Raw genomic sequence first — 26,038 nt, 5'->3', positions numbered from 1 at the left:
TTACTTTTTGCTTTATTTTTATTATATAGTTTCACATTCTACAGTTTTATGGCACCATGTTTCGCTTCCCCCCCCCCCCCCCCCCCCATATTTTGGAGCTGGAGCAAGCAAATGGCAGCCACTTCCGCCCTCAGCAGTGCTGGCTTCTGCCCTTTCGTGACGTCACCGCGCGCTGCGTCGGAAGGAGCTGAAATCCCGCCAGGTCTCGCGAGGATACAGCTGCAGAGCGAAACATGAGCAGCAGGGTGAGATCATGTGTTTTTTTTTTTGTGAACCTTCAGCTCAGCGCGTCCGGGACTGGCAGGCATGCTGTGACTTGTAGTTCTCCTGCGGCAGGTGCTTATGTGCACAGGCATAAGAAATACATCAAGACATCCAGCAGGGGGTGCTGTATGCTTAGCCTTACTGTGCAGACTGGCCGTTCAGGAGACCAGGAAAGCTGGGTGACAGCCTGTGTCATATAATGTGCTGTAATATCAGACGCTCACTCATCTTCTTATCCATCGCAGCTCTGGAACAATGAAGCCTCCGACACGTAAACGCGCGACCCCTCGCCGCTATGACGCCCCCACCGCGGCTCCTGCGCCGAACCTCCGTCTGGTGTGGACGACCAGGGAAAAAAAAGAGCTTCTGCAGGGGCTGAGGACCCAGATGAGTGAAAAAACCCCAGTGGTGACCGTCCAGGGGCGCAGCGATGCGGAGGTAAGGGGGCGGCGGTCACTATGAGCCTCGGAATACAGGCTGCCATAAACCGGGTGACCACCGGGCTCCATAGTCCTCAAGGGCCACATAGCAACTGCTACGTTTGCTGCCTTGGTGGTTATGCCCATGAGAGCAGGGGCCCCTTTTATGATGTGTCCTAACGGGTCCTGTGCACAGGGGTTGTCTTCGTGGGTTCCAATTTTTTTGCCTGTAGAAATTCTATTAAAGGGGTTTGCCCGAAATTTGGATATTGACGACTTTTCCTCAGGATAGATCTGATACATCAGTTTCAGATTGGCGGGGGTCCGACACCTGTGACCCCCGCCCATGAAGAGCCCGCGGTGCCCCGGTAAGAACTGAGACCTCTTCCTAGGCCATGTGATGTCATGTTCATCGGTCACATGATCCAGGCGTAGCTCAGGGCCGAGACCTCTTCCTAGGCCATGTGATGTCATGTACATCGGTCACATGACCCAGGGCTGAGACCTCTTCCTAGGCCATGTGATGTCATGTACATCGGTCACATGACCCAGGCGTAGCTCAGGGCTGAGACCTCTTCCTAGGCCATGTGATGTCATGTTCATCAGTCACATGACCCAGGCGTAGCTCAGGGCTGAGACCTCTTCCTAGGCTATGTGATGTCATGTACATCGGTCACATGACCCAGGCGTAGCTCAGTCCCATTCAAGTGAATGTGTCCGAGCCGCAGTACCAAGTATGGCCACTATACAATTGGTGGCGCTGTGCTTGGTAAGCAGTGAGGAGACCAGTGGTCACAGGAATGCCGCTGACTCCTCAGACAGCTGATCGGCGGGGGTGAGGGGAGTCGGACCCCACCAATCTCCCATTGATGACCTCTCCTGAGGGTAGGTCATCAATATTGAGCACCTAGAAAACCCCTTTTAATAGCCAGAGGCTGAAACTGATATATTGGAGCTGAGCAGCGTGATCTCCAGGCTGATGCATTGTAACAAATCATCAGGACAAGAGATTTGTGCTGCTCATAGATTGTTTGCGCTTAATGTAATTGTAGCAAACCTTCAGCTGTGTGAAAGGAGGAGGTCAGGATAGGAGCTTAGCCTCCAGAATTTCCTGTAGCATGATGGGAGTTGTTGTTTTGCCAATCACTGCTGTATAGCACTGTCCTCTGTGTATGCTGCATCAGGGAGTGATGTCATAGCTCAGGTTGATTGATGGGCGTGGCCTGACACTCAGCTCCTGCCTCCTACGGTCCAGAGATGGTGCCTAGGAGGTAGACGTGATTGAGACATTACTATAGTGGGGAAATGACTGCAAGAAGGATGGTCAGGAAAGTCTCCCACCATTTAGAAAAATAATCTGGACATGCCCTTTAAGGAGAATCCTTTTTTTTTTTTTTTTTTTTTTAAAGGGGTTGTACATTTTCTGCTCTTCTAGGTGTCTTCTTACTTTGCATGGCTTCGTGGACGAGCCGCTCGTGAGGCGATGCAGATGGAATACGGAAGGTTGGTTCGTCAGAAGAAAATCCACGAGAATCAGGATCCAGCGGCCATTGAGGTAAATGTGGAGGGAAAGCAGCACATAAAGGTGTCACGGTCCCGCCCACAGTCCTCACTGGCTGGTCATAGGATCACCACTGGCCTCTGGTAGTCACTAATCATGAGACGAAACAAGAAAGGGCCGTGGGAGGACAGCATACATTGTGTTGGGGCAGCCAGTCTGCTGCTGGCAGCTTCTGCGTGGGTGGGAGGTGATGTCACATGGCTCCGCCCCTGAGGATGCTGGAGGGAGAAGCATCGTGGGTATAATGGCTCACCGAGGTCTATGGATATGCATCTTTCAAATCATTGCCGCCTTCAAGATCTCTGCTTGCTGCCAGTAATCCAGAGGCCAAAAAAACCTGCACAACAGAGCTAATACTTCTCCCGGCTGAGAGTTTGTTACAGTTGTATCCAGTCTGAGCAACCCTCTCTGAACTCCTAGACTGATACATTGTAACAAAGGACATGAGATTTGTGCTGCTAATGTGTTCAGAGGATGGTCTAGACTGGATGCAACTGTAACAAACCCTCAGCTGTGAGAAGTATCAGTTCTGTAGAGGTTTTCAGCTTTTGACAGCGCTCAAGAATGTTCCAATTTACTGACAGCAAGCGGAATTACTGAAAAAAAAACTGTAAAGTGTATTAGGAAGCGACACCTCCCCTTTAATTCATCATTTTATTTTTTTATTTTTTTTTAACGTTGCCGTATAAGAGCGTATTTTTGTGGAGTTGTATATCACCATTTTAAGGTACCGGAAATAGAATTTTTAAAATTTTTATTTTTGTGGCATAACTTTATTTTTTGTATTTTTATTTTTATTTTTTTTAATTTATTTTTTACTTTTAAAGGGAATCTGTCACCACAAAACTCTCCCGATTCCAACATCTTTGTCCCCCTCCAGATTGGTACCCGGTTTCCAGAGAAATCTTAGATTTTGTGATATGCAAATGAGCTGTTTGGCGCAACTAGGGGTCTCGCCATTGTACCCAAAGCTCCGCCGCTCTTATTGCTGCCGGACCCGTCTCCCCCAGCTGTGAGTGACAGCACCAGGCACCTCACGATCACATGGACAGTGGACCGTCTGATGGCTGGTACAATACACTGCAGTACATATGTATTGCAGTGTATTATGCCTGTCAGCAAAACACTGAGCAGGATTCGTTTTAGGCCCTGCAGGGCAGGAAGGAGTTAATGCTATAATGACCAGAGGTTGTTATTACTGGATCGGAGCTGATCGTTCTTTCTTTTCTTCCTTCTCCCGGAAAGCTGTGGACGGATCTGGCGAGCAGGATCTGCAGCGCTACTGAAGACGCCATGACCGCTGCTTTTTCGCAGGTAAATTGTATTGCTCTGCAGCCGTATGCAAAAGTTTAGGCACCCAAGGGGGACACTTGCTGTGGGGTAATGGAGAGGAAAGCCCGCTGACCTTTCATGGTCATTGTAAACCTGCATAGGGCCCCGAAAACTGCATGGTCAGTCAAGGAAAACATAAACGTGCTCGTGGCCCCTTCTTTGCTGTGTGCACCTTATTATCCTTCAGCCTATGATTTATACAGTCATTGATCTCCTGCGTTTGTAGGTGCTGACGATAGCGTCAACAGAACCCGTGACCCTTCGTCACTCAATTCCCTGCAAAGAACCTCCAGCGATACCTGGCCAGACATCATCCCCTTGTGAAAAAAGCCCTCAGCACAAAGGATCTTCAGAGGAGGGGCTTAGCTCTGCGGGGGAGGAGCCAACTGCAGCTAATGGTGGTGATGGCTGGAACAGTTTGGACTTTGAGAAAATCTACAAATATCTTTCAAAAACTGTGAGGGGAGAGGCGCTTCCAAAGCTGTCTGATTTTGGTACGTAGTCTTGGAGGGTGAGATGGGTAAGATCATGGTCACCGTATGTCCTCCCATAACTCCATACACTAGCGGATCTGAGCGGGGTCCTTCTCTGTGTTGATCTGAAGTCCTTCAGCCAAAATCCAGTCCTGATATGGCTATGTAAAGTAAAAAAGTTATGGCTGTGGAATGTGAAGATGAAAAATCAAAAAATCGATGTGTCCTCCTTACCCCTGAAGAAGGTCGCAACAATTCTTTTATTTTATTTTATGTATTTATTTTCCATCCCTGCCTTCCCAGCATAATTTTGGGGTGCACATAATGTATCGAAACACTTTCCTTTTTTTTTTTTTCTCCACTATTGTGCTACAGTGGGGCGTGGGGGGGATGGGTTGACATGGAGACCCCTCCCTCTGTCTAACCACTTCGATTCCGCAGTTACTATTGACTGTGGCAGCTGAGGGGTTAAACAGCGGGATCAGAGGTCTCTCCAGTCCCAGTCAGTGCACTAGGAGCCTGGCTCGTGGGGTGATGTGCTATTACTCCATGGTGCGCTAAGGGAAAGGGGTAAGAACAGAGGGGAAGGCCTCTGCTCAGGAGATCAATTACAAAAAGAGAGTCTCGTTCTCTTTCTCTCGTTCTCGTTCTCTTTCTCTCGTTCTCTTTCTCTCGTTCTCTTTCTCTCGTTCTCTTTCTCTCGTTCTCTTTCTCTCGTTCTCTTTCTCTCGTTCTCTTTCTCTCGTTCTCTTTCTCTCGTTCTCTTTCTCTCGTTCTCTTTCTCTCGTTCTCTTTCTCTCGTTCTCTTTCTCTCGTTCTCGATCTCTTTCTCTCTTTCTCTCGTTCTCTTTCTCTCGTTCTCGTTCTCTTTCTCTCGTTCTCGATCTCTTTCTCTCGATCTCTTTCTCTCGTTCTCTTTCTCTCGTTCTCGTTCTCTTTCTCTTGTTCTCTTTTTCTCTTTCTCTCGTTCTCTTTTTCTCTTTCTCTCGTTCTCGATCTCTTTCTCTCTTTCTCTCGTTCTCGATCTCTTTCTCTCGTTCTCTTTCTCTCGTTCTCGATCTCTTTCTCTCGTTCTCTTTCTCTCGTTCTCGTTCTCTTTCTCTTGTTCTCTTTTTCTCTTTCTCTCGTTCTCTTTTTCTCTTTTTCTCTTTCTCTCGTTCTCGATCTCTTTCTCTCGTTCTCTTTCTCTCGTTCTCGATCTCTTTCTCTCGTTCTCTTTCTCTCGTTCTCTTTCTCTCGTTCTCGATCTCTTTCTCTCGATCTCTTTCTCTCGTTCTCTTTCTCTCGTTCTCGTTCTCTTTCTCTCGTTCTCTTTTTCTCTTTCTCTCGTTCTCTTTCTCGCTCTCTCGTTCTCTCTCGATCTGAACCCAGCCTTACCCCCCGTTTCTCTCTTTAGAGTCTGCGGTCATCCTTCGTCTCCTCCGCTGTATCCCGGACCAGTTCCAGCACCTGGACGCTCCGCACATCGGCCCCTACCTGTACGACACTTACACTTTCCTGACCACGGAGCTGGAATCCGGGCACACCGAGAGGGAGGAGTCGCAAAGCGTATCTCAGACGCCAAACTGGAAGGAGCTGGGGTTCTGCCCGCTTAACCCCTTCATGATTCCTCTGGAAATGTTGAGGCATAAAGAAGAGCGAGTAACGCCTCCGTGATGTCTGTGTGTCTCCGTGTCGAGCTCCGTACTGCCCCCGTAGGTGGCACAGGGGCATGCTGGGAGCTGTGGTTGGGTATTTATGACGCTCCTCTGGTCGGGCAGCGGTCCGTACGTGTGTACATTTTTTTTATTATTTCTCTATGGACCATATAAAAATTTATTTACAATAAAAATAAATAGTTTTTGTGGTGTTTTTAGAGCCAGGATTGTGTGATGTCATAGATTTATTACACTGACCACTGGGGTTGCTGTTCTCTTGCTGAACCGGCGATGTTGGCGGTGACTATTCCGATAGAGCCGAGATTCTTGTGACGCTGTCTGTACACGTTCCACAATGGACGCTGAAGGTCGCTCGTCCATCAGTCCTCGCCCACTGATCCCACCAAACACTTCCAGCTGCCATCTCTCTCTCTGTGGCAGCTAGAATTGGGCAATGCTAGGGGCACCATTGCTATGAATGTAATAATGCTACCACACTCGCCAACAGTTCCAAATTTGCTGGAATGAGGGGCGGGCAGCAGTTTTATTTCCTCCAGGAGCTGCATGCAATGTCCTGACGATGGCTAGTGGTAGGACTCTTAGGCCACCCGCACACGTTGTGGAATCCCATGTGACAGTACCAGCAAGCTGTATGAGATTACACAAATCTCTTGCACTTTGCGGATTGTTTCCGTGCGGAAATTGACCAGCCGCGGGGATTTCCAAATCGGCAGCAGGTCAATAATTTCACGCTTTTCCATAGAAGAGTAAGATCCGCGGCAAAACCGCATCAGATCCGCACCAAAAAAACGCTGTCAGAAACTGGATTTTGGTGTGGATATGCTGCAGAAACGCACATATAGGCCCTTCTGTGTGTTCGCCAGCGCTCGTGCAGGTGGCCTTAAAGGGGTTGTCCAGCTCCCCTTCACTCCTTTACCATGTACGAGCGGAGCATTTCCTTGCCTTGTGCTGCATCGCGCAGGGAAAGGTCTGTTTGTTGTCAGCCGGTGATGTATCGGGCGTCACATGAGTATGCTGGGCGGAGAGTTCTGCCTGGCAGGGAGCCCGGTGACGTCATCGGCACAAATAGGCGGTGTATAGCGCTGTTCTGGAGGCAGCTATCACTAGTTCAAACACTCAACTATCTCCATCAGTCCCACAAAGCTGAATGGTGCAGCAGTGCACTTGTGTGACCGCCACACCATTCAAATGCCCCCAGCTGTGCCCTCCTTTTAGTAATGCCCACATTGTGCCCTCCTTTTAGTAGTTATGCCCACATTGTGCCCTCCTTTTAGTAGTTATACCCACATTGCGCCCTACTTTCAGTAATGCCCACATTGCGCCCTCCTTTTAGTAATGCCCACATTGTGCCCTCCTTTTAGTAATGCCCACATTGCACCCTCCTTTTAGTAATGCTCCTTTTAGTAATGCCCTCTTTTAGTAGTAATGCCCACATTGTGCCCTTCTTTCAGTAGTTATGCCCACATTGCGCCCTCCTTTTAGTAATGCCCACATTGCGCCCTCCTTTCAGTAGTTATGCCCACACTGTGCCCTCCTTTCAGTAGTTATGCCCACATTGCGCCCTCCTTTTAGTAGTTATGCCCACATTGCGCCCTCCTTTTAGTAATGCCCACACTGTGCCCTCCTTTTAGTAGTTATGCCCACATTGCGCCCTCCTTTTAGTAGTTATGCCCACATTGCGCCCTTCTTTCAGTAGTTATGCCCACATTGCGCCCTCCTTTTAGTAATGCCCACATTGCGCCCTCCTTTCAGTAGTTATGCCCACACTGTGCCCTCCTTTTAGTAGTTATGCCCACATTGCGCCCTCCTTTTAGTAGTTATGCCCACATTGCGCCCTCCTTTTAGTAGTTATGCCCACATTGCGCCCTCCTTTTAGTAGTTATGCCCACACTGCGCCCTCCTTTTAGTAGTTATGCCCACATTGCGCCCTCCTTTTAGTAGTTATGCCCACATTGCGCCCTCCTTTTAGTAGTTATGCCCACATTGCGCCCTCCTTTCAGTAGTTATGCCCACACTGCGCCATCCTTTTAGTAGTTATGCCCACACTGTGCCCTCCTTTCAGTAGTTATGCCCACACTGTGCCCTCCTTTTAGTAATGCCCACACTGTGCCCTCCTTTTAGTAATGCCCACACTGTGCCCTCCTTTCAGTAGTTATGCCCACACTGCGCCCTCCTTTTAGTAGTTATGCCCACACTGTGCCCTCCTTTTAGTAATGCCCACACTGTGCCCTCCTTTCAGTAGTAATGCCCACATTGCGCCCTCCTTTCAGTAGTTATGCCCACACTGCGCCATCCTTTTAATAGTTATGCCCACACTGTGCCCTCCTTTCAGTAGTTATGCCCACACTGTGCCCTCCTTTCAGTAGTTATGCCCACATTGCGCCCTCCTTTCAGTAGTTATGCCCACACTGCGCCCTCCTTTTAGTAGTTATGCCCACACTGTGCCCTCCTTTTAGTAATGCCCACACTGTGCCCTCCTTTCAGTAGTTATGCCCACACTGTGCCCTCCTTTTAATAGTTATGCCCACACTGTGCCCTCCTTTTAGTAGTTATGCCCACACTGTGCCCTCCTTTCAGTAGTTATGCCCACACTGTGCCCTCCTTTCAGTAGTTATGCCCACATTGTGCCCTCCTTTTAGTAGTTATAACAAAATAAAATACTGAATGGAGCAGCGCGGAGCAGACCGCTCCCTACTTCACCCCTGCGTTCTAAGGATAAGGGACTGCCACTGAAATCCAGGACTGTCTCGCTGGACCCTGGATGGTTGTCAGATACTTGTATTCTCTTGGTTGCTCAGTTTTCTGTCTTTTATCTTTAGAAAAGGTTGTAAATAGGTTTTGCTTAAGTATTTAACCCGTTGAGACTAGTACTTCTGCGGCCGCTCCCCACCCTGGGCCTCCCACTCCTGTTGTATGCACTGCAGGCTGCATGTTCTGCAAACCTCTGAACTACAACTCCCAAGATGCACTGCAACAGAGCATGCTTGTGTGTGGCCAATAGCAGCCTAGCTGCCGGGGATAGGCTGACCCTAACTTTCACCATTCCTCTAGGTCAGCTGACCCCCCTGGCAGTGCCCCCATCCCCCACCTTCCTGCCTCACCCCTGAGATGACATCGCCCCCCATGTAGCTGCCTGTACAGTAACGTTATACAGTATGACACCCTGTAGGCGATCAGCAGCCAGGTAAAGCTGGGAGGGGGAATAGCTGATGTTAGGGTTTCACACAAGAATGTCTCCATTCAATGACAGCAGGCAGCAGTCTTGAAAATGTTGAGAAATTGAAATACAAAAATTATAAAATAGTTGCAGAACTTTATTTTTGTATTCCTGTAAATACAGAAAACGTCTGAGAACTTTGAGAAGGTTCCTTCTAAGTTACACAATAATCTGAATGAGACATTAATGAAAATCTGAACGAGAAAACACCGAGCAAAAAGCTCAACACTCATTTCCAGACTGCTGCAAATATGTAGGATTATTCTAGAGAAAATCTCTCACTGTCTGTATACATTACTTATCCTGTACTGATCCTGAGTTACATCCTGTATTATACCCCAGAGCTGCACTCACTATTCTGCTGGTGCAGTCACTGTGTACATACAGTACTTATCCTGTACTGATCCTGAGTCACATCCTGTATTATACTCCAGAGCTGCACTCACTATTCTGCTGGTGCAGTCACTGTGTACATACATTACTTATCCTGTACTGATCCTGAGTTACATCCTGTATTATACTCCAGAGCTGCACTCACTATTCTGCTGGTGCAGTCTCTGTGTACATACATTACATTACTTATCCTGTACGGATCCTGAGTTACATCTTGTATTATACCCCAGAGCTGCACTCACTATTCTGCTGGTGCAGTCACTGTGTACGTTACATTACTAATCCTGTACTGATCCTGAGTTACATCCTGTATTATACTCCAGAGCTGCACTCACTATTCTGCTGGTGCAGTCTCTGTGTACATACATTACATTACTTATCCTGTACTGATCCTGAGTTACATCCTGTATTATACTCCAGAGCTGCACTCACTATTCTGCTGGTGCAGTCACTGTGTACATACAGTACTTATCCTGTACTGATCCTGAGTTACATCCTGTATTATACTCCAGAGCTGCACTCACTATTCTGCTGGTGCAGTCACTGTGTACATACATTACATTACTTATCCTGTACGGATCCTGAGTTATATACTGTATTATACTCCAGAGCTGCACTTACTATTCTGCTGGTGGAGTCACTGTGTACATACATTACTTATCCTGTACTGCTCCCTAGTCACATCCTGTATTATACTCCAGAGCTGCACTCACTATTCTGCTGGTGGAGTCACTGTGTACATACATTACTTATCCTGTACTGCTCCCTAGTCACATCCTGTATTATACTCCAGAGCTGCACTCACTATTCTGCTGGTGCAGTCACTGTGTACATACATTACATTACTTATCCTGTACTGATCCTGAGTCACATCCTGTATTATACTCCAGAGCTGCACTCACTATTCTGCTGGTGGAGTCACTGTGTACATACATTACATTACTTATCCTGTACGGATCCTGAGTTACATCTTGTATTATACCCCAGAGCTGCACTCACTATTCTGCTGGTGCAGTCACTGTGTACATACATTACATTACTTATCCTGTACTGATCCTGAGTTACATCTTGTATTATACCCCAGAGCTGCACTCACTATTCTGCTGGTGCAGTCACTGTGTACGTTACATTACTAATCCTGTACTGATCCTGAGTTACATCCTGTATTATACTCCAGAGCTGCACTCACTATTCTGCTGGTGCAGTCCCTGTGTACATACATTACATTACTTATCCTGTACTGATCCTGAGTTACATCCTGTATTATACTCCAGAGCTGCACTCACTATTCTGCTGGTGCAGTCACTGTGTACATACAGTACTTATCCTGTACTGATCCTGAGTTACTCCTGTATTATACTCCAGAGCTGCACTCACTATTCTGCTGGTGCAGTCACTGTGTACATACATTACATTACTTATCCTGTACGGATCCTGAGTTATATACTGTATTATACTCCAGAGCTGCACTCACTATTCTGCTGGTGGAGTCACTGTGTACATACATTACATATCCTGTACTGCTCCCTAGTCACATCCTGTATTATACTCCAGAGCTGCACTCACTATTCTGCTGGTGGAGTCACTGTGTACATACATTACTTATCCTGTACTGCTCCCTAGTCACATCCTGTATTATACTCCAGAGCTGCACTCACTATTCTGCTGGTGCAGTCACTGTGTACATACATTACATTACTTATCCTGTACTGATCCTGAGTTGCATCCTGTATTATACTGCAGAGCTGCACTCACTATTCTGCTGGTGCAGTCACTGTGTACATACATTACATTACTTATCCTGTACTGATCCTGAGTTGCATCCTGTATTATACTCCAGAGCTGCACTCACTATTCTGCTGGTGCAGTCACTGTGTACATACATTACATTACTTATTCTGTACTGATCCTGAGTTGCATCCTGTATTATATTCCAGAGCTGCACTCACTATTCTGCTGGTGCAGTCACTGTGTACATACATTACTTATCCTGTACTGATCCTGAGTTACTCCTGTATTATACTCCAGAGCTGCACTCACTATTCTGCTGGTGCAGTCACTGTGTACATACATTACATTACTTATCCTGTACGGATCCTGAGTTATATACTGTATTATACTCCAGAGCTGCACTCACTATTCTGCTGGTGGAGTCACTGTGTACATACATTACATATCCTGTACTGCTCCCTAGTCACATCCTGTATTATACTCCAGAGCTGCACTCACTATTCTGCTGGTGGAGTCACTGTGTACATACATTACTTATCCTGTACTGCTCCCTAGTCACATCCTGTATTATACTCCAGAGCTGCACTCACTATTCTGCTGGTGCAGTCACTGTGTACATACATTACATTACTTATCCTGTACTGATCCTGAGTTGCATCCTGTATTATACTGCAGAGCTGCACTCACTATTCTGCTGGTGCAGTCACTGTGTACATACATTACATTACTTATCCTGTACGGATCCTGAGTTACATCCTGTATTATACTCCAGAGCTGCACTCACTATTCTGCTGGTGGACTCATGGTGTACATACATTACATTACTTATCCTGTACTGATCCTGTATTATACTCCAGAGCTGCACTCACTGTTCTGCTGGTGCAGTAACTGTGTACATACATTACATTACTTATCCTGTACTGATCCTGAGTTACATCCTGTATTATACTCCAGAGCTGCACTCACTATTCTGCTGGTGCAGTCACTGTGTACATACATTACTTATCCTGTACTGATCCTGAGTTACATCCTGTATTATACTCCAGAGCTGCACTCACTATTCTGCTGGTGCAGTCACTGTGTACATACATTACATTACTTATCCTGTACTGATCCTGAGTTACATCCTGTATTATACTCCAGAGCTGCACTCACTATTCTGCTGGTGCAGTCACTGTGTACATACATTACATTACTTATCCTGTACTGATCCTGAGTTACATCCTGTATTATACTCCAGAGCTGCACTCACTATTCTGCTGCTGGAGTAACTGTGTACATACATTACTTATCCTGTACTGATCCTGAGTTACATCCTGTATTATACTCCAGAGCTGTACTCACTATTCTGCTGGTGCAGTCACTGTGTACATACATTACTTATCCTGTACTGATCCTGAGTTACATCCTGTATTATACTCCAGAGCTGCACTCACTATTCTGGTGGTGGAGTCACTGTGTACATACATTACTTATCGTGTACTGATCCTGAGTTACATCCTGTATTATACTCCAGAGCTGCACTCACTATTCTGCTGGTGGACTCATGGTGTACATACATTACATTACTTATCCTGTACTGATCCTGTATTATACTCCAGAGCTGCACTCACTATTCTGCTGGTGGACTCATGGTGTACATACATTACATTACTTATCCTGTACTGATCCTGAGTTACATCCTGTATTATACTACAGAGCTGCACTCACTATTCAGCAGAGCTTAAATGTGGTGGCATTCCCTGCTTATTCAGTGTCTGCACAGAGTAATTTTTGATAATTTTCCATCTAGGTTGTTTTTACATAATTTTGTTGCCTTTATTAAAGGGATTGTTCCATGAAAAAATATTCTATAGTTTTCAAACCTGCCCCTGGATCTGAACACTTTTCTAATTGCATTTAATAAAAAATGTAGCATAGCCACTGATTTATTCAATAGAATGTATCTGTATAGCACCACCTGCTGTTAGTTTTTTTCTTATTTCTTTCTCCTGCTCAGTGAGATGGCCGCACATGCTCAGTTTCATTCTTCAAATGCCTCCTGAGCTGTGATAGGTAGAGCATGGACACGCCCCCTGAGCTGCAGCAGAAAAGACACAGCCCTGAGCTGCAGCAGAAAAGACACACCCCCTGAGCTGCAGCAGAAAAGACACACCCCCTGAGCTGCAGCAGAAAAGACACACCCCCTGAGGAGCTGCAGCAGAAAAGACACACCCCTGAGCTGCTGCAACAGAAAAGACACACCCCCTGAGCTGCAGCAGACAAGACACGCCCCCTGAGCAGCAGCAGAAAAGACACCCTCCCTGAGCTGCAGCAGAAAAGACACACCCCCTGAGCTGCAGCAGAAAAGACACACCCCCTGAGCTGCAGCAGAAAAGACACACCCCCTGAGCTGCAGCAGAAAAGACACACCCTCTGAGCTGCAGCAGAAAAGACACTCCCCTGAGTTGTCAGCTTGGTATAAATCTAGCAGAGCAATGAATGAGGAGATCTCTGGATCCATGTGAGGTACAGGGCTGGTTCTAGCTTTGTTAGAAAGAGATGGTCATGTCCTATATGATGTCTGATTTAAATTTTTTACATTACTCATGGGATAACCCCCTTTAAGAGGTAGATTTGAAGGGAAAGTTGTGCCCACCGATATGTCTCCACCCTCGATGCCCCCACACATGATGCCCTCAGTTCCAGCCACAGGTAGCCCCTCTCCAGATTGTGAGTAGCAGTGTTAGTGGCTTTGACGCCATGAACCAAGCGGAGGAAGGAGAATCTGTTTTGATTTATTACTTTGGTGCTCCCGTCCTTATGTGCACCTCTGGCTGTATTTATATTGTGCTCATGTGTCAGTACTACATGGGTGGAGTCGCCCTTTAATACTGCTATCACATTGCCCTTTGTATGAACGTACTAACTCATTAAACCGGCGGTCAATCAGTCACCTAAGACAAGCGTCAAAGTCTACGTCTCGTCAGTAACCAGTGGTGGAGCGTAGAGAATGTAAGTGCATAGGGTCTGCTCCGGAGCTTCTTATGTAGGGGGAGGAGTCAAGATAAGGAAGTAGGACGGCAGTATAGGAGTATATATAAATATACCGGAGGTAATGGAGCGGCACGCTTATTAGCATGCATACTGATTTATCACAAGATGACAGCTCTACTATTTTTGTATATAGCAGCAGTACTATAGTAGTTATATTCATTCTTGTACATAGGAGCAGTATTATAGTAGTTATATTCTTGTACATAGGAGGCAGTATTATAGTAGTTATATTCTTGTACATAGGAGCAGTATTATAGTAGTTATATTCTTGTACATAGGAGCAGTATTATAGTAGTTATATTCTTGTATATAGGCAGTATTATAGTAGTTATATTCTTGTACATAGGAGCAGTATTATAGTAGTTATATTCTTGTACATAGGAGCAGTATTATAGTAGTTATATTCTTGTACATAAAGGGCAGTATTATAGTAGTTATATTCTTGTACATGGGAGCAGTATTATAGTAGTTATATTCTTGTACATAGGAGCAGTATTATAGTAGTTATATTCTTGTACATAGGAGGCAGTATTATAGTAGTTATATTCTTGTACATAGGAGCAGTATTATAGTAGTTATATTCTTGTACATAGGAGCAGTATTATAGTAGTTATATTCTTGTACATAGGAGCGGTATTATAGTAGTTATATTCTTGTACATAGGGGGCAGTATTATAGTAGTTATATTCTTGTACATAGGGGCAGTATTATAGTAGTTATATTCTTGTACATAGGAGCAGTATCATAGTAGTTATATTCTTGTACATAGGAGGCAGCATTATAGTAGTTATATTCTTGTACATAGGAGCAGTATTATAGTAGTTATATTCTTGTACATAGGAGGCAGTATTATAGTAGTTATATTCTTGTACATAGGAGCAGTATTATAGTAGTTATATTCTTGTAAATAGGAGCAGTATTATAGTAGTTATATTCTTGTACATAGGAGGCAGTATTATAGTACTTATATTCTTGTACATAGGAGGCAGTATTATAGTAGTTATATTCTTGTACATAGGGGGCAGTATTATAGTAGTTATATTCTTGTACATAGGGGGCAGTATTATAGTAGTTATAGTCCTGTACATAGGAGCAGTATTATAGTAGTTATATTCTTGTACATAGGGGGCAGTATTATAGTAGTTATAGTCCTGTACATAGGAGCAGTATTATAGTAGTTATATTCTTGTACATAGGGGGCAGTATTATAGTAGTTATATTCTTGTACATAGGGGGCAGTATTATAGTAGTTATAGTCCTGTACATAGGAGCAGTATTATAGTAGTTATATTCTTGTACACAGTATTATAGTTATTATAGTAGTTATATTCTTGTACATAGGAGGCAGTATTATAGTAGTTATATTCTTGTACATAGGGGCAGTATTATAGTAGTTATATTCTTGTACATAGGAGCAGTATTATAGTAGTTATATTCTTGTACATAGGAGCAGTATTATAGTAGTTATATTCTTGTACATTTGAGGCAGTATTATAGTAGTTATATTCTTGTACATAGGAGCAGTATTATAGTAGTTATATTCTTGTACATAGGAGCAGTATTATAGTAGTTATATTCTTGTATATAGGAGCAGTATTACAGTAGTTATATTATTGTACATAGGATGCAGTATTATAGTAGTTATATTCTTGTACATAGGAGGCAGTATTATAGTAGTTATATTCTTGTACATAGGAGCAGTATTATAGTAGTTATATTCTTGTACATAGGAGGCAGCATTATAGTAGTTATATTCTTGTACATAGGAGCAGTATTATAGTAGTTATATCCTTGTACATAGGAGGCAGTATTATAGTAGTTATATTCTTGTACATAGGAGCAGTATTATAGTAGTTATATTCTTGTACATAGGAGCAGTATTATAGTAGTTATATTCTTGTACATAGGAGCAGTATTATAGTACTTATATTCTTGTACATAGGAGGCAGTATTATAGTAGTTATATTCTTGTACATAGGGGGCAGTATTATAGTAGTTATATTCTTGTACATAGGGGGCAGTATTATAGTAGTTATAGTCCTGTACATAGGAGCAGTATTATAGTAGTTATATTCTTGTACACAGTATTATAGTTATTATAGTAGTTATATTCTTGTACATAGGAGGCAGTATTATAGTAGTTATATTCTTGTACATAGGGGCAGTATTATAGTAGTTATATTCTTGTACATAGGAGCAGTATTATAGTAGTTATATTCTTGTACATAGGAGCAGTATTATAGTAGTTATATTCTTGTACATATGAGGCAGTATTATAGTAGTTATATTCTTGTACATAGGAGCAGTATTATAGTAGTTATATTCTTGTACATAGGAGCAGTATTATAGTAGTTATATTCTTGTATATAGGAGCAGTATTACAGTAGTTATATTATTGTACATAGGATGCAGTATTATAGTAGTTATATTCTTGTACATAGGAGGCAGTATTATAGTAGTTATATTCTTGTACATAGGAGCAGTATTATAGTAGTTATATTCTTGTACATAGGAGGCAGTATTATAGTAGTTATATTCTTGTACATAGGAGCAGTATTATAGTAGTTATATCCTTGTACATAGGAGGCAGTATTATAGTAGTTATATTCTTGTACATAGGAGCAGTATTATAGTAGTTATATTCTTGTACATAGGAGGCAGTATTATAGTAGTTATATTCTTGTACATAGGAGCAGTATTAGAGTAGTTATATTCTTGTACATAGGAGCAGTATTATAGTAGTTATATTCTTGTACATAGGAGCAGTATTATATTAGTTATATTCTTGTACATAGGAGCAGTATTATAGTAGTTATATTCTTGTACATAGGAGGCAGTAATATAGTAGTTATATTCTTGTATATAGGAGCAGTATTATAGTAGTTATATTCTTGTACATAGGAGGTAGTATTATAGTAGTTATATTCTTGTACATAGGAGCTGTCACGGGGTTCCGAAGGTGCACTCGGTCCCCCATTGCCCGCAGAACTGTTGCTTAGCTTTTGGAATGAGGTTCTGTGTTTGACCTCATTCCCAGGGCGGCTTTACTAGCTGGGTGGCTCCCTGCTCCTAGTCTGCCTTGAGCGCCGAGCTGATCACTCGGTGCTCGACTGGTTGGTCTGTCGGTCATGTGATGCTGGCCACGTCACATGACCCTCACTCCCCACTATAAATACAGGCAGCCTGCTGGCTACAGGTTGCCTGTTAATTTCTAGGCTCCTGGCTATTTGTTGGTCTACTGAATATTTACGTGATCCTGTTCCCTGACGATCCTCTGCCTGCTCCTCCTGTACTGCGCATACATCCTGGTATTGTGACCTCGGCTCCCACCTGACTACTCTCTTAGGACTCCTCTTGTACTTCTCTACTCTCCTGGTATTTGACCCCGGCTTCTCCTGACCATTCTTTGCTTAATCCGTTGTACTGCGTAGCTCTCTTGGTTCTGACCCGGTCCGTTCATGTTCCGTATTTTGTCTTGTCTGTCTTCCCTGCACATATCCTAAGTTAGGTATTGCCGTCCAGTTGTCCCCTGTCATCAGGACTCGTGAGGCAAGTAGGCAGGGCCAGGGGTGAGGGTGGAGCGCAGTGGTCACTATCCTCCCCCCTGTGTGTGGGTGGACGTGACCGTTACAGATTAACAGGCCCAATAACCACTGTATCATGAATCCTCTTACTACCCTGACTGACCATGTCTCTAACTTGACACAGAGGGTGCAGGAGCTAGGAGAGAAACTCCGTTCTTGTGAGTTAGGGCAAGGTTCTTCCACTCCTCTGTCCTTCAGTCCATATTTTGAACCCCAGATCAAGCTCCCAGAACCCATTTCTGGAGACCGGAAGAGGTTTCTCTCCTTTAAGGAGAATTGCAAACTCTACTTCCGTTTGCGCCCCGTGTCCTCCGGTCCCGAGAGCCAACGCGTGGGGATTATCATTTCTCTACTACAGGGTGATCCCCAGGACTGGGCATTTTCGTTACCTCCTGGGGCCAGTTGTCTAACTTCTGTGGAGGGTTTTTTTCAGGCCCTGGGTGCCCTCTATGACGAACCAGACAGGGCCCTGGTAGCCGAGACAGCTCTTAGGGCACTGGTTCAGGTCCATCTCCCTGCGGAGGAGTATTGCACCCAATTCAGACGGTGGTGTGTCCCCTCAGGATGGAATGAACCAGCCCTGAAGAGTCAGTTTAGGTCTGGTCTATCTGATAATTTAAAAGATCTATTGGTCAATTACCAAATTCCTGAGACCTTAGAGGAGATGATGACCCTAGTTGTCCGACTTGACAGACGAGTTAGAGATAGACGACAAGAACGACAGTTCAGTTCTCAGATGGTGGTCCAGCCAGAGGCCTTTTCCAGGGACAACACTGAGGTCTCCACCGAGGAACCCATGCAGGTTGGCATGACCCGGGGTAATCTTCGTCGCAGACGCGGAGAGTGCTTCTACTGTGGAGATCCTGGCCATTGGATCAACAAGTGTCCTAAGAGGGACCTCTCTGACAAGTCTTCTAAAGCAAGACAACCTAAAGACCAGGTACACCCTGATTTTTCTAAAGGTAAGCTTTTGGTACCCATAACAATTTCTCTGGGGGTTAATAAGTGGCCGGGTAAGGCCTTTATTGACTCCGGTTCAGCGGCCAGCTTTATTGACTTTGAGTTTGCTTGTAAATTGGGTATTCCAATGTTTGCTTTACCTACACCTATCCATGTCATGGCTATTGATGCTACTCCCCTGATTGGTGGTACGGTGAGGTCATGTACCTCTGAAATTTCTCTGTCCGTGGGTGTGTGCCACTCTGAGAGATGTTCTCTTCTAGTCCTGGAGAACCTACCGGTTGAGGTGGTACTAGGGTTGCCTTGGCTCCGTTTACATAACCCCACAATTGATTGGTCCAAAGGAGAGTTGGTGAAATGGGGACCTAAGTGTGACTCATGCTTGTCCGTGGTCCAGGCTGGGGTTTCAGTAAGGTCTAATACATTACCCTCTGTTATTAAGGAATATTCTGATGTGTTCTCGTCCCTTACTCCAGAGGTTCTACCCCCCCATAGACCTTATGATTGCGCCATAGAGCTAATTGAGGGTGCCGAATTTCCTAAAGGTCGAATTTATAATCTTTCAGGGCCCGAACGCAAGGCTATGGAGGATTATATTAAGGAGAGCCTTGCTAAAGGGCATATTAGACCTTCAGTCTCTCCTATGGGAGCAGGGTTTTTCTTTGTTAAAAAGAAGGATGGTGGTCTTAGGCCTTGTATTGATTACCGGAGATTAAATAAAATCACTATCCAAAATAGATACTCTCTCCCATTGATTCCGGATTTATTTAACCAGGTTTTGGGGGCAACCTGGTTTTCCAAGATTGACCTGAAAGGGGCATACAATCTAATCCGAATCAAGGAGGGAGACGAATGGAAGACAGCGTTCAATACTCCGATAGGACACTTTGAATATCAGGTGATGCCTTTTGGACTCAGCAATGCCCCAGCTGTGTTCCAAAACTTAATGAACGATATTCTTAGGGAGTTCTTAGGTAAATTTATTATTGTCTATCTTGACGACATTTTGATATTCTCTCCTGATTTCGAATCTCATGTGTCCCATGTCAAACAAGTATTAGAGGTGTTGAGGGAGAACCAGCTATCCGCTAAGCAAGAGAAATGTGTCTTTGGTGTACAGGAGATACTGTTTCTAGGGCATGTTTTGACTCCTCACGCCTTTAAGATGGATCCTGGTAAGGTTTTAGCAATTAAGGAATGGGTAAGGCCTTCATCCTTAAAGGCTTTACAACGGTTTTTGGGTTTCGCTAATTACTACCGTAAATTTATCATGAATTTTTCTGTAATTGCTAAGCCATTGACCGACCTTACTAAGAAAGGGGCGGATTTGGAGAATTGGTCTACCAAGGCCATTTCTTCATTTGAAACATTAAAAAAGGCATTTAGTAGCGCTCCCATTCTGATCCAGCCTGATCAGGAGAGACCCTTTATTGTGGAGGTGGATGCGTCCGAGGACGGCGCAGGAGCAGTCCTTTCACAAGGTCCTGCTAGCCTCACTAACCTGAGACCGTGTGCCTTCTTCTCTAGGAAATTCTCTCCCACGGAGAGAAACTACGACATAGGGAATAGGGAGCTGTTGGCCATTAAATGGGCATTTGAGGAGTGGAGACATTTTTTGGAGGGGGCAAGGCATCGAGTAACTGTTGTCACTGACCATAAAAACCTAATGTTTCTCGAGTCCGCTAAGAGGTTGAATCCCCGACAAGCCCGATGGGCTCTGTTTTTTACCCGTTTTGATTTCTCCATTACGTTCAGGCCGGGAAGTAAAAATGTGAAGGCAGACGCATTATCTCGGAGCTTCCATGCTTTTCAACCCACTGAGACGCCGCCTGAATCCATCCTACCAGCAAACATCTTCTTAGCGGCTCTAACCCAGGATATCTCGGCTCGCATTAAGGCTGAACAACATCTGGCACCGGCATCCACCCCAACAGATAAGTTGTTTGTTCCCGTACAATTTCGTCTCCAGCTGTTGGGTGAGTGTCACGATTCTGCCTTTTGTGGACATCCGGGTATTGAGGGCACTAAGGATCTGGTTTCTAGATCTTATTGGTGGCCCACTCTGACCAGGGATGTCAAGTCCTACGTGTCAGCCTGTGAGGTTTGTGCCAGGTCTAAGACACCTAGGACTCGCCCTGCTGGTAACCTACGACCCCTACCCATTCCCAGTAGACCCTGGTCCCATATCTCGATGGACTTTATAACTGACCTACCGCTGGCGGAGGGTAAGACTGTGGTTTGGGTAGTGGTCGATAGGTTTAGCAATATGGTTCATTTCATTCCCCTGTCTAAACTTCCGAATGCTAAAACCCTGGCGTCTATTTTTGTGAGAGAGGTTGTTCGTTTACATGGCATCCCGGAAAATATTGTTTCGGACAGGGGTGTGCAGTTTGTGTCCAAATTCTGGAGGGCCTTCTGTCAAAGATGTAAAATTTCGTTGTCTTTTTCTTCCGCCTACCATCCTGAGAGTAATGGGCAGACTGAACGCCTTAATCAGTCTGTGGAACAATTCCTGAGGTTGTATGTTGCTGATGAACAGCAATTATGGGTCAAATTCCTTCCGTTGGCTGAATTTGCTCTGAATAACCGTGTCAATTCTTCTGTTGGGGTCTCCCCTTTCTTTTGTAACCATGGTTTTCATCCCCGTTTTCATTCTGGGTCGTCCGTCTCCTCCTCTAACCCTGAAGCTGATAAACTCTCCTCCGAACTGTGCACAGTTTGGGCCCGGGTTCAATCGAACCTAGAAAAGGCTCAAAGTTCTCAAAAACTTAAGGCCGATAGGAGACGTTCAAGGGGGGTGAACTTTCAGGTTGGGGATAAAGTATGGTTGTCCTCCAAGAATCTATCTCTCAAGGTAGCTTCTAGAAAATTTGCTCCTCGTTTTATTGGTCCATATAAGATCACGGAGGTGATTAACCCGGTATCATTTAGGTTGGAGCTGCCCGAGTCATTCCACATTCATAATGTGTTCCATAAATCTCTACTTAAAAATTTTTTTGAACCGGTAGTACCATCGAAAGCCTCGCCTCCGCCGGTTCTTGTTAATGATGCTGTCGAGTATGTCGTGTCTAAAATAGTGGATGTCAGGGAGGTGCGTAACTCCTTGCAGTATCTGATTCACTGGAAGGGGTATGGACCTGAAGAGAGATCTTGGGTACCTGCCAGGGAGGTTCATGCTCCTAGACTGGTTCGTAAATTTCATTTAGAACACCCTGAAAAGCCATCGCCTGAAGTCTTGGGTCCGGTGGCCCCTCGTAAAAGGGGGGGGTACTGTCACGGGGTTCCGAAGGTGCACTCGGTCCCCCATTGCCCGCAGAACTGTTGCTTAGCTTTTGGAATGAGGTTCTGTGTTTGACCTCATTCCCAGGGCGGCTTTACTAGCTGGGTGGCTCCCTGCTCCTAGTCTGCCTTGAGCGCCGAGCTGATCACTCGGTGCTCGACTGGTTGGTCTGTCGGTCATGTGATGCTGGCCACGTCACATGACCCTCACTCCCCACTATAAATACAGGCAGCCTGCTGGCTACAGGTTGCCTGTTAATTTCTAGGCTCCTGGCTATTTGTTGGACTACTGAATATTTACCTGATCCTGTTCCCTGACGATCCTCTGCCTGCTCCTCCTGTACTGCGCATACATCCTGGTATTGTGACCTCGGCTCCCACCTGACTACTCTCTTAGGACTCCTCTTGTACTTCGCTACTCTCCTGGTATTTGACCCCGGCTTCTCCTGACCATTCTTTGCTTAATCCGTTGTACTGCGTAGCTCTCTTGGTTCTGACCCGGTCCGTTCATGTTCCGTATTTTGTCTTGTCTGTCTTCCCTGCACATATCCTAAGTTAGGGATTGCCGTCCAGTTGTCCCCTGTCATCAGGACTCGTGAGGCAAGTAGGCAGGGCCAGGGGTGAGGGTGGAGCGCAGTGGTCACTATCCTCCCCCCTGTGTGTAGTGTACGTGACCGTTACAGGAGCAGTATTATAGCAGTTATATTCTTGTACATAGGAGCAGTATTATAGTAGTTATATTCTTGTACATAGGAGCAGTATTATAGTAGTTATATTCTTGTACATAGGAGCAGTATTATAGTAGTTATATTCTTGTACATAGGAGCAGTATTATAGTAGTTATATTCTTGTACATAGGAGCAGTATTATAGTAGTTATATTCTTGTACATAGGAGCAGTATTATAGTAGTTATATTCTTGTACATAGGAGCAGTATTATAGTAGTTATATTCTTGTACATAGGAGCAGTATTATAGTAGTTATATTCTTGTACATAGGAGCAGTATTATAGTAGTTATATTCTTGTACATGGGGAGCAGTATTATAGTAGTTATATTCTTGTACATAGGAGCAGTATTATAGTAGTTATATTCTTGTACATAGAAGCAGTATTATAGTAGTTATATTCTTGTACATGGGGAGCAGTATTATAGTAGTTATATTCTTGTACATAGGAGCAGTATTATAGTAGTTATATTCTTGTACATAGGAGCAGTATTATAGTAGTTATATTCTTGTTCATAGGAGCAGTATTATAGTAGTTATATTCTTGTACATAGGAGCAGTATTATAGTAGTTATATTCTTGTACATAGGAGCAGTATTATAGTAGTTATATTCTTGTACATAGGAGCAGTATTATAGTAGTTATATTCTTGTACATGGGGAGCAGTATTATAGTAGTTATATTCTTGTACATAGGAGCAGTATTATAGTAGTTATATTCTTGTACATAGAAGCAGTATTATAGTAGTTATATTCTTGTACATAGGAGCAGTATTATAGTAGTTATATTCTTGTACATAGGAGGCAGTATTATAGTAGTTATATTCTTGTCCATAGGAGCAGTATTATAGTAGTTATATTCTTGTACATGGGGAGCAGTATTATAGTAGTTATATTCTTGTACATAGGAGCAGTATTATAGTAGTAATATTCTTGTACATAGGAGCAGTATTATAGTAGTTATATTCTTGTCCATAGGAGCAGTGTTATAGTAGTTATATTCTTGTACATGGGGAGCAATATTATAGTAGTTATATTCTTGTACATAGGAGCAGTATTATAGTAGTAATATTCTTGTACATAGGAGCAGTATTATAGTAGTTATATTCTTGTACATAGGAGCAGTATTATAGTAGTTATATTCTTGTACATAGGAGCAGTATTATAGTAGTTATATTCTTGTACATAGAAGCAGTATTATAGTAGTTATATTCTTGTACATAGGAGCAGTATTATAGTAGTTATATTCTTGTACATAGGAGCAGTATTATAGTAGTTATATTCTTATACATAGGAGGCAGTATTATAGTAGTTATATTCTTGTACATAGGAGCAGTATTATAGTAGTTATATTCTTGTACATAGGAGCAGTATTATAGTAGTTATATTCTTGTACATAGGAGCAGTATTATAGTAGTTATATTCTTGTACATAGAAGCAGTATTATAGTAGTTATATTCTTGTACATAGGAGCAGTATTATAGTAGTTATATTCTTGTCCATAGGAGCAGTATTATAGTAGTTATATTCTTGTCCATAGGAGCAGTATTATAGTAGTTATATTCTTGTCCATAGGAGCAGTATTATAGTAGTTATATTCTTGTCCATAGGAGCAGTATTATAGTAGTTATATTCTTGTAAATAGGAGGCAGTATTATAGTAGTTATATTCTTGTACATAGGAGCAGTAATATAGTAGTTATATTCTTGTACATTGGAGCAGTATTATAGTAGTTATATTCTTGTACATAGGAGCAGTATTATAGTAGTTATATTCTTGTACATAGGAGCAGTATTATAGTAGTTATATTCTTGTACATAGGAGCAGTATTATAGTAGTTATATTCTTGTACATGGGGAGCAATATTATAGTAGTTATATTCTTGTACATAGGAGCAGTATTATAGTAGTAATATTCTTGTACATAGGAGCAGTATTATAGTAGTTATATTCTTGTACATAGGAGCAGTATTATAGTAGTTATATTCTTGTACATAGGAGCAGTATTATAGTAGTTATATTCTTGTACATAGGAGCAGTATTATAGTAGTTATATTCTTGTACATAGGAGCAGTATTATAGTAGTTATATTCTTATACATAGGAGGCAGTATTATAGTAGTTATATTCTTGTACATAAGAGCAGTATTATAGTAGTTATATTCTTGTACATAAGAGCAGTATTATAGTAGTTATATTCTTGTACATAGGAGCAGTATTATAGTAGTTATATTCTTGTACATAGAAGGCAGTATTATAGTAGTTATATTCTTGTATGTAGAAGTCAGTATTTTGCAGGTCAGCAAAGTAAGTTATGTTTTGGTTTTGTCTTTACAGTGTTATAAGCCACCATGGCATCCAGCAGGCTACGTGTGGCAGTGATTGGAGCTGGAGCAGCTGGGCTTTGCAGTGCACGTCAGATCCTCTCACGATCTCTGACCTTTGAACCTCCGGTGGTGTTCGAGATGACCGATCACGTGGGGGGAACCTGGGTCTACGTGGAAGATCCAGGAAACATTGACAGTACACATTCCAGTATGTACAGAGATTTAAAGTAAGTTTATAAGTCGCAATAATATTTCCCTCCACTGTAATCTAATGATCGTTACATTGAACCAATAATATGGCATCTATCTTTGTTGACTAGGTTGATGTATACGGTGATATATCATATTCTGTTGGTTATCACCTTCCACGTCATGTGTCACCATGGTCCATTCATGCCAGCTCTGCCTTCCCTTCATTATTTACCTGCTCGCCGTCACATTCACTCGTCATAGTGTGTAGGTAAGAGCCTTCCCATTGAGGTGAATGGGGACACCATACTTGTAATTACACTGCCCACCCCTGCGGTTGCGATGGCGAGCTGGTAAACAATTAAGGAAAGGCAGCGCTCGCAGGAGTGTGGCCTTCTCTTCAAACAGCTGATCGGTGGGGGTGCTGGGTGTCAAACCCCCCTCCACCCCGATCTGATATTCAGTGTTTATTCACACATTAAGGCCTCATGCACACGACTGTATTTTTTCACGGTCCGCAAAACGGGGTTCCGTTGTTCCGTGATACGTTTCCGTTTTTTTTTTCCGTGTGTCTTCCTTGATTTTTGGAGGATCACCAGACAAGAAAAGTGAAAAAAAAAAATCTAAATCAAGTTTGCCTTGAAAATGATAGGAAAAAAACGGACACGGATCACGGACGCGGATGACAATCTTGTGTGCCTCCGTGTTCTTTTCACGGACCCATTGACTTGAATGGGTCCGCGAACCGTCATATTATTTTGACGGACTGGAAACACGGATCACGGACGCGGATGACATTTTTACAGAGTTTTCAACGGACCCATTGAAAGTCAATGGGTCCGCAGAAAATCACGGAAAAACGGACACGGAACCCAACAACGGTCGTGTTCAT

The 26,038-nt window shown here is 43.7% G+C and overlaps 2 protein-coding genes across 3 annotated transcripts in view; both read left to right on the top strand.

The window, feature by feature from the left end:
• Window positions 1-187: 187 nt before the first annotated feature.
• On the top strand, window positions 188-5,906 carry SNAPC2 (small nuclear RNA activating complex polypeptide 2). Its single transcript, XM_040415177.1, has 6 exons — window positions 188-245; window positions 510-702; window positions 2,119-2,238; window positions 3,490-3,558; window positions 3,803-4,070; window positions 5,446-5,906. The coding sequence occupies exons 2-6, from the start codon at window positions 520-522 to the stop codon at window positions 5,703-5,705; spliced, it is 900 nt and encodes a 299-aa protein (XP_040271111.1). The 5' UTR covers window positions 188-245; window positions 510-519; the 3' UTR covers window positions 5,706-5,906.
• Window positions 5,907-8,779: 2,873 nt separating this feature from the next.
• Window positions 8,780-26,038, top strand: part of LOC120986544 (flavin-containing monooxygenase FMO GS-OX-like 2) — a 29,730-nt gene continuing 12,471 nt past the window's right edge. Inside the window, exons 1-2 of one of the 2 annotated variants that reach the window (XM_040415175.1) lie at window positions 8,780-8,891; window positions 24,968-25,184. In XM_040415175.1, coding sequence (XP_040271109.1) covers window positions 24,982-25,184 — 203 coding nt within the window. In that variant the 5' untranslated portion in view covers window positions 8,780-8,891; window positions 24,968-24,981. Of the gene's footprint in view, window positions 8,892-13,948; window positions 14,043-24,967; window positions 25,185-26,038 lie in introns of those variants that run through there. The other variant, XM_040415176.1, reaches the window with a different exon arrangement.

This window comes from Bufo bufo, chromosome 1 (assembly GCF_905171765.1).
Source record: "Bufo bufo chromosome 1, aBufBuf1.1, whole genome shotgun sequence".
Taxonomy (NCBI): Eukaryota; Metazoa; Chordata; class Amphibia; order Anura; family Bufonidae; genus Bufo; species Bufo bufo.
Note: the sequence above shows the minus strand (reverse complement) of the source record. Positions and strands in the feature narration are given on the sequence as shown.

Excerpts from the sequence above, each read along its gene's own strand:
- SNAPC2 (XM_040415177.1), top strand. The coding sequence starts at position 520 with ATGAAGCCTCCGACACGTAAACGCGCGACCCCTCGCCGCTATGACGCC. Across the intron at positions 703-2,118 it reads AGGGGCGCAGCGATGCGGAG|GTGTCTTCTTACTTTGCATG; the intron begins GTAAGGGGGCGG and ends CTGCTCTTCTAG. Across the intron at positions 2,239-3,489 it reads AGGATCCAGCGGCCATTGAG|CTGTGGACGGATCTGGCGAG; the intron begins GTAAATGTGGAG and ends TCTCCCGGAAAG.